Source organism: Manduca sexta, chromosome 5 (assembly GCF_014839805.1).
Source record: "Manduca sexta isolate Smith_Timp_Sample1 chromosome 5, JHU_Msex_v1.0, whole genome shotgun sequence".
In the NCBI taxonomy this organism is placed as follows: Eukaryota; Metazoa; Arthropoda; class Insecta; order Lepidoptera; family Sphingidae; genus Manduca; species Manduca sexta.
Window position 1 is genome coordinate 5,145,460 of NC_051119.1, and position 9,229 is coordinate 5,154,688.

Sequence of the window (9,229 nt, forward strand, 5' to 3'; positions counted from 1 at the left end):
AGGTTTAAAAGGTGAGAAAAATTCGAATAATTGCCGGGAAAATCCTCAAAACAGCATTTTTCTATTTCCCATACAAACGTTTTCTAACTAATACGTAGAGTCAATTTGAGCTTTATTGCTATTAGATAAAGTTCACTGTTGTCTAAGCAATGTAGGTGTGTTCCTAACATCAAAGCAGTGTGCGTTGGAGCACAGAATATAATAATGTAATGTCGTGTTCTGAAACTCAATAAAAGTGATATCGCGGACCCGACTAAATTGAACAGTCACAAAATTTAATATATCATTAGTTATTTGGTTGGCTTCACGATATTATTTCTTTTGTTTTACTTTAAAATGCGTGTTTTCGTTATAGACAATTTTTGAGCTACTTTTGCATATCTATACTTATAATAAATCTGTAGAGAGGTCAATTCTGTACATGAAATATATTACCAAAATAACTGGGGGTGATTAGGGATCGATACTGATGCCAAAAATGCAATTAGTAAAATTTTTGTCTGTCTGTCTGTCTGTAATCTGTATAACCGTTATAGAAACAAAAACTTCTCGACGGATTTTAACTTAACTTGGTACAATTATTTTTCATACTCCTGAGCTGGTTAGAGTATACTTTTCATCACGCTACAATTAATAGGAGCATAGCAGTGATGGAAAATGTTGGGAAAACGGGAGAAGTTACTCCATTTTTAAGCTTCCGTCATTTCGTGTGCAACCTTAATGGTTAAAAGTTCCTTCGATTTCACCAGGATCCCATCATCAGACCCTGACCGGACAATCGGACCACCTGCATACCACCATAAATTAAAAAAACATCCCGACAAATTGAGCACCTTCTCCATTTTTGAAACCCGAAATCCACGCGGGCGAAGCTGCGGGCGGAAGCTAGTATACTATATAATTTATATTATTTATGTATGTTTATTCGTTTGTATGTACGTATGTATGTATGTGGGTATATTTATATGACGTAGATTTTATATTTTTAATTGATTTCAGTCTTCTTTGTTAATGTTCTCTCGACTACCTTCTCTCGTTGTGAACACCTACCTCTTTAGTCTCTGCACCACCTAAATGTTGACTCTAGTAAAATAAATTGTAGTAAAATAAATAATTACTAAACTCACTAGTGAGGTTAGGTTCATGATTACTTTCATTTGCATTGTTACCATTCGTTTCACTTCATATCGCAGCAGTGGCGCCGCCGAGGAGAACCTCGTCGGGGGCCGGGCGGAGCACTACGCGAACTGTGTACGGCGCACGCGCGACATGCGTGCACTCCAGTTGGGTGTTATCATTGCACTGCGTATATCAGATATCTGCTGGCTGATGAAATGGTTGACTTCGTAGTTCGGAACCCCCTTGTGGTATCCTCCAAGCCACCATTGAGTATAGTAAATAAAATTTCGCGTCGTGCTGGCAAGTAGCGATTGGAAAGTATTCGTCGGCAAGTATTGCCTGTGTTGCCAGATCGCTGAGAAATATCTGTATTTCTAACATGAAATAATATATTATGTACTTATAGATTTTCCGAAAATCTTTTAATGTCCCGATACTACTACTTTCTACATTATCTAATCCTATATTGCATGTTGTCATGCCATTTTTGATTTATCTGTATGAGTAATTCACAAATTGTTAAAATCTGTGCGGATTCTGAATGAACAATTCACGAACTGTGAAAATCTCCATAAATATTTGCGTCAATCACCGATATATATATATGTCTTACGTGGGTACAAGATGCGCTTGTGGTTGTGTACGGAGTGGTGCTCATGATATAAGAACTCGAGTCTAAGTGTAAACCTGGATATTAGTCAAACAAGTAAAATTATTTATTGTTCAAGTGAATAAATAGGTTATAACAGTGACGTTTTGGCTACCATTTTAGTTCAGATTTTGAACAAATAGTTTATATGGACATTCGTATCCATAGAATATACGTCAATGGCGTCAATAATATTTGTAACATGCGCTAAAATCCGTATGAATACAGATAAATCTGTACATTGGCAACACTGAGTAAGACGATCGGCTATCTTCGGCAATCCTCGGGCCGCGGGGCCGCGGGGCGAGTACCAAGCGGTAATACTTGCTGGCAAGTAGCTATTTTTAACTTGTGCACAATCGCGGCGCGGTTCCATCGTGAGTTTTATAGCTTGCAGAGCTCGCTGCAAGCCGCATGTGTAATTCGAAAACTTGTGTTGGCGAGAACTTGCTGTTTATATTGCTTGCAAATTAAAGTTTTATCTTGTTGAGCAAAAACATGTCAGATGACTGTCATGTTAAAAAACTGTGGACGCGCAGTGAAATACTACAATTGATAGATAAATATAAACAACGCAGAGAGTTATGGGACACGAATAACATTCATTATCGGAACAAAGTCAAAAAAAAATTCGCGCTGCAGTTTCTAGCGAAGGAATTCGACACTCATGTTAGTGAAATCGCTAGAAAAATACACAATTTGAAAACACAATTTCTTCAAGAACTGAAGAAACAACGAAAACGTCAATGCGGCCAAAACTCCAATGAGTTATATGAAAGTAAGACGTGGGCATATTTCGAGGCGATGAAGTTCACGCTGAATCAAGACCCGCCGGCGACGACCGAGGATTCGATGGTAAGACTAAAACATAACCAGTTATAACGATATTGAAGGGAACATTTAATCTGGACGATATAACCGATAGTCGTTATAAACAATAACTTTAGTAGTAATAAAGATTTTATTGTGCGTGTGGACGGTTTGCAAACATCTATACGCCCTTATCAGTTATATATATTTTGTAAAATAGGTAAGCCCCGTTACAGTTGTCGTTGAATTTACACCTATAATAACTCTTTAGTCATTTTTGACCGCTCAATGCAATGTATGAGAGAAAATACTTTGTTGTTGCATCTGCAGTAATAGTAACGCTCTTTATAGGTCATTCACGATGACGCGCCCCACCACTTTCAGAGGAGGGGGTAAGGGGGCTGATTTAAACTTCAGCGTCGACGCTACAATCGTAGTGCGCGTGCACTCAAGTTGATCAGCACTCTCTAAGCTATTAGGGAAAATAGTGGGGCGCGTCTTCTTGGATGAAATGATCTATACCACTAATTATAAGTTACCGATGTCACAAATAAATAGACTAGAAATCATTATTGAAAACGTATGCTTATAACTTTAAATAACCTTTAAACGAATTAAACATATTGCTGCTCATTAATTTTATGAGATATTTTTTGTTACATACCGTTATAATCCAGTCAAAAATGTTTTTAAATTATTATCAATTTTCGATCATAATCATCTACTCCCAAACACACACGTTATTTTGACAGCTGTCACAGCCTTATAGGGCTCACCTAAAATTTTACAATGTATCGACCAACAAGGATGTTAGAAAAGAAATCGTTTTCGTATTAAGTATATTCTGTAATGTACAAAATCAAACATAAGAAACTATTCCATTAAAAGAACAAAATTATATTTTAGGTTAGAGATAGTTGTTACAGCCAATAAATTCCGCCAACGCCTGTCGCTTTAACCGATATGTCGCTTTATCCGATTTCGATATAAGCGAAATGTTTCATAAAGCCTCGTTTAGACGGATGGATGGTTACTAGCAATAATCGTTCGCAATTATTGATAGCAATAATCGTTTTGAAAATTTATTAAGATTCGTATACATCGAAGCGGGCGATAATTGTCTCGCTATTGCGCATGTCCAGACAGAGTTCAATAATTGCGTACGATAATTGCTAGCAATCATCGATCCGTTTAAACCGTAAATGAGGCTTGAATGTTTAGGAGTCTATTGGTCCGCGGTCTGTTTTATATAACATGTAGAAAGTTTTTTTTTGGGAATGCTACACTTTTCTTCGTCCATTGCTATTAATGGAATGCCAGCTTATTAACTATAGCGGCTCCAGAAGGGAGAGGCAAGTTGTGGAAAGGAGTTAGGTGTTAGGAATAGGATTCTTACCCTCTTAATCATAGACGTTTTTTATCTAAGGAGGAAGCATTGCGCTAATAATAAGTCTGTTTCTCAGCTTCGTTTTTGTGACAGCTTGCTGTTTGTTAAGCTTTATTTATCTGACAGCCAACTAGATTCAAGTTGTATCTCAATATTAGCCATCACAACGGCGCTATGTCTACGCACTGCGAAGGCTGCCATGCCGTCAGCACTGAGAAACAGACTTGTTATTACAGGAATACTCCGTCCTTGGATAGAAAACGTCTATGAATATGGGGGTTAGCATGTATGGAGGAGATAAGGGAAGGGATTTTTTTTAAAGCCATTGAGGTTCGAAGTGTGAATTAATAACAATATTCAGTAGATCTCAACGAAATGTTCACTCTACAACGCAAACATTTGATATAACGAGGAGGCGCATATACAGTTACGTAAACATAAAATTAAACTTTTAATTAAAATTTTAGCATAGACCACTTAATTCGCATTCTGGGGAATCAATATAATATCAAATTATTGTACATGTTCTAGAATTCGCATATTATTTTGCTTTGGCTGCAAACTAAATTTTAATTGATAAATGACATTGAAGCCTTACGTGATTTGTACAAATTATTATCAATAATTAAATCATTTAATACTAGATGTTACTCTCGGGTTCGCGTGCGTGACAGACCTTCCTCAAGATAAATAATTACTCTGTATTTTCCTAGATAAAAGTAGCCTATATGTCAATTAAAGACACGGTTTATGTGTGTGCCGAAATTCACTGAAATCTGTACAGCAGTTACCGGGTTCAATTCAAACAATCGTCATAACATCTTCACAAAATTTCGCGTTATATTAGTAAGAAGGAAAATGCATTTGTGGCGACCGAAATTACTTATTCTTCTCTTGTCTGGCTTGAAAACAATTGAATGTCGTTGATATAGCGCCCTCTTTGCAATGTCTGAAAAGGACTAGTAAGTCATAAGAACGTAAAATGTAACAACAGCAATTATTATACACTTACCCCCTTATTCATAGACGTTTTTTATCTATTGTTGTATCACAATATTAGCCAATCACAACGGCCCTATGTCTACGCACTGCGAAGTCTGCCATGCCGTCAGCACTGTGAAACAGGCTCGTTATCGCAGCATTACTCCGCCCTTAGATAAAAAACGTCTACGAATAAGGGGGTTAGTAAGTAAATAAATAAATAAACTTTAAACTAATGACGCCTAACGCATTGTCAACCTTATTGCTTGCATTAGATGGTACATAATTAAAACACGCTTCGGTCCCGAGTCATTTTTATTTCATTTGATTGTAAAGCAAAGGCAATATCCATTAAATGACGTAAGGCACAATGACTTCATGAGCAGGAAAAGATTTAAATAAAATAAAATAAAAATTCTTTATTCATCACGTAGGCGAACATAGTTGCACTTATGATAAGTCAAGGTACATGAGAATAGGTAATTATTACTTAAATAAAGTCGCTTACATACACTAAAGATAATTTATATTGGACATAAAATAAAGTCTAAAAATTAAACAAACAAGCCAGCTTGGAAAGAAAAAATAAAATTATGTTAATCTTAATAAAGATGAAAGTAGGAACGCGTCGCGATCCACACCGGTGAGGACGATAAAAGCCCTAACCTAGCTAACCTATCAGCCTTTCACTAACTACCTAAGCGATGAATGACGAATCCAGTATTGTTATCGCTTCAGGAACGATTCCGCGCAACTATCTCTGTGCAACAAGATACCCCAGGGCCGTCCCGTCTGCGCGGAAGACCACCGCGGGTCTTGGTAAGCCGGTGTAGGCTATACAGGGGTTAGGGACTCGGTCCAATGCTCGCCCACATGATGCTACAATCACGAATGTCAATTGGGCCGTAGGACCGGTAAAACCAACATAACCGTTCCACTGATCCTCTAGTGGCGGGAGCGGTAACGCGTTTTCCCGCGAAAAAAGGTTATCGCTGTTATTTACGGACTTACTAAACTATTGATAGCAGAAAGTTATATTCTTGAATTTCATAATTTCTGTGTAATACCAAAGTTAGAATAAAAATATAAGTATTAGAGATAAGTAGATATTTTAAGCGGCGATAGCCTAGTTGGGTGTGGTACGGACTGCCAAGACGAATGTCCGCAGGTTCTAATCCCAAGGGCACAAACCTCTGACTTTTTAAAAATCATGTGTGTATTCTTTGTGAATTTATCGTTCGCTTTCGTTGAAGGAAAACATCGTTAGGAAACCTGCACATCTGAGAAGTTCTCTATAGGAATTTCGAAGGTGTGTGAAGTCTACCAATCCGCACTAGGCCAGCGTGGTGGACTAAGGCCTAATCCCTCTCAGTAGTAGAGGAGGCCCGTGCTCAGCAGTGGGCAAGTATATAGTACATTAGGGCTGATATTATTATTATTGGATATTTTTTAGGAATTGGATCCAGATGGTTATCCACTTCTGCAGATTACATCTCAGAACTTACTGAATCTGCATGGATCTGAATTCTCATGCCAAGCAAACGGTCTGAGGAATCCGTTTCGTACTTGAGGTGCGCGACGCGAGTGGGAATATGTAGATTTATGAATAATTTATTAGCAAAGTCAGTTTTGGGTCTTTTTTAAACTTAATGTTACCAAAATATGCCTTATTAAATTGTCTGTCTAATAATATTAGTTGCAATTAAAATTATGTGTAATTTAGGAGATTTTCATTACGAAATTAATATAATTAAATACTTATATTGCTGAACTATTAAGATCATTTTTTTCTGTGGGTATAATTTTAAATTTTGGTAGCTTTTAAAAATACGGTCAGGACGTTGTTTTGCTGGTGTTGGGATCTTAAAACTATCCTACTAATATTGTAAATTCGAAAGTTTATGATGGATGTATGTATGTTCCTCTTTCACGAAAAAACTACTGAACGGAGTTGGATCAAACTTTACAGTAATATTGGTTATAGGTAAATTAGAATAACACATAGGCTACAATTTATAATGATTTTGTGTAATTTGTTCATAATATAACGGTACATATCAAGTAAGTCGGAAAAAAAATGAACGCGGATAATTCCTTCACGCGGGCGAAGCCGCGAGCAAAAGCTATTATGCTATATATGAGTCCTGGCGTGTGCGATCAATGCCTCACCGCACCTCGTCTTGCGCCGCGCAAGTTTCTTCTCAACGCGCAACTCCTATGAATTTATTATGTACTTACAATAAATTAACTCGGTAGTCGTTCCATTAAGCCTCATTTAGACGGATCAATTATTCCTAGCAATAATGGTCGCGAGTTTATTGCATCATACAGTTCAGACGCAAGCTATTATGTCACCAAAGAATCGCTTGAGCCACTTTCTCGTCCACTGCGACTGTTTACACGAACACATGTTTGAACGCGGGAGAGTTATGCGACTTTTTTCAATACGATAATGATTCGTATACAGATATTTTTTTAGACTAGACCAGGGTTTTTAACACAAGCGATAAATGCCTTGATATTATAGCTATGCTATTATAGCTTATTGATTTGTGCGAAATACTCCAAAGACGCTTCTATACATATCTTAAAAAAATCTTTTACTGTTTATTTTGACACTCCAACCTCATTATTTATTTTACATACAAAATACCTCCAACCCTACACACACAATACAAGCGATGAAAAGTTGATGCATAAGTCTGCGTATCTTCAAGGTATAATTTTTTTTTTTTCAGGATAATACTAGCATTGATGCAAAAGAACATTATGCAATAGAAGAGAGTACTAGCAACGATGCGGAGGGACATTATGCAATTGTAGAAGAAGTGACATATCCAAACCCATTGCCCAAACGATCTAAAAAACCTATACTACGAAATGATGATCACGCAACTTCCACCTCTAATATATCAGATAAGCCTGATGAATATCAAATATTTGGTGACTACGTGGCGAACGAAATCAGAAATATGCATTATTTTAAATATAAAGGCGAACTTAAACGGAAAATACAGCGTATGATTATAGCGTATACTGAGAGAGATGATAATGATTACTTGAGACAAGAGGAGACAGTATCTCCAGGTGAACTCAGACAACACTTCAAGCGTGATCCTTTCCACGAAGTCGATATTAATGAAACATAATAAAATAATAAAGCCTTTTATTACCCGATATAACTTACATGATTTGGTGATCTAAATCTACTTTATTTATTTATTCATTACAAATACAGGTTTACTAGGCATAATATATTTACTAGTGGCACCCATTAATTACCCTCTTGAGGTAAAATATTAGGAACACCTAGATGTCATCCAACGATTGCCACCTTTCTCTATCCAATGAAACATATTGTGAATCAATGAATTAAAGTATTTAAGAAATATAATCCTTTAATTCTTAAACTGCATTTTAACTTAAAGACAATATATTATAATAGACGCGGTTTCAATGTTCTTTCCATTCTGCCAAAGTAAAGAGTACCTAAGTCCTCATCATTTATGAAAGATGAGAAGAAGATGTTTAAGATATATTTACATGCGTTCATGACACAAAATGCTACAAAATGTTTCATTTTCTATATAGTCAATAGTATCTACGTTGTCAATTTCAATAAGCACGTGACGCGTACTTTCAAGATAGTCTAAGTATTTTGGTTTCAGTACCCTCCGAAGCAATTCTTGTGCGCTCCGTCTCCACACAGAATGCACGCCCTTGCACTGAGGGATATTTGTCCTCGGGACCTCGACCCCATCCAACGACACCCAAATTAGTGACTCACAACACTTCTCTTTCGACTCATTAGGAAAAAAACTTGTTTTGATAGATTGTCGATATCTTTATAATTTCGCGTCATACCAACCATTTGGAAATTTATATTTTTAATTCCTTTGTACACTACCCCCAGTATAGCAGCAGCGAGTAGGAACATTTCTACTCCTTGCCATAGTTGGGATTGCGTTTTTCGTGAATGGCGAGCAATAAACACTTGCTATTCATCTTGTAATCATCATCAGCCGTAGCTTCTCCATTGCTGAACATGGGCCTCCTCCAAGATTTCCAGATCAACCTATAGCAAGCGGCCCGCATCCAGCGACCTCCTGCGACTTTGTAAACTGAAAAATCTTCGAGTAAGTTACACAAAATGTCTCGTATTTGCTCATACTGGCTTTATTTGTGCAGTCTCTTGGGCCGCTAGCGACAAATCAAGAACAACCGACATGACAAATGAAACGCGGCCTATCGACAAATCGAAAACTGAATATACTACCGTTAAG

General features: G+C 37.0%; 2 protein-coding genes across 4 annotated transcripts in view; one reads left to right on the forward strand and one right to left on the reverse strand.

Moving 5' to 3' along the window:
- LOC115449907 (phenoloxidase-activating enzyme) overlaps positions 1–3,343 on the reverse strand; it is a 25,394-nt gene extending 22,051 nt beyond the window's left edge. Inside the window, exon 1 of one of the 3 annotated variants that reach the window (XM_037443692.1) lies at positions 3,243–3,343. The gene's annotated coding sequence lies outside the window, so the exon portion shown is untranslated. Of the gene's footprint in view, positions 1–1,127; positions 1,403–3,242 lie in introns of those variants that run through there. The other 2 variants (XM_037443696.1, XM_037443688.1) reach the window with 2 other exon arrangements.
- On the forward strand, positions 2,082–8,356 carry LOC115449910. The gene is made up of 2 exons (XM_030177803.2): positions 2,082–2,623; positions 7,685–8,356. The coding sequence occupies exons 1-2, from the start codon at positions 2,267–2,269 to the stop codon at positions 8,093–8,095; spliced, it is 768 nt and encodes a 255-aa protein (XP_030033663.2). The 5' UTR covers positions 2,082–2,266; the 3' UTR covers positions 8,096–8,356.
- Positions 8,357–9,229: the final 873 nt, after the last annotated feature.

Bases quoted from the DNA above. Each gene is read 5' to 3' on its own strand.
- LOC115449910 (XM_030177803.2), top strand. From the start codon at position 2,267: ATGTCAGATGACTGTCATGTTAAAAAACTGTGGACGCGCAGTGAAATA. The intron at 2,624-7,684 runs GTAAGACTAAAA...TTTTTTTTTCAG, and splicing joins CGACGACCGAGGATTCGATG to GATAATACTAGCATTGATGC.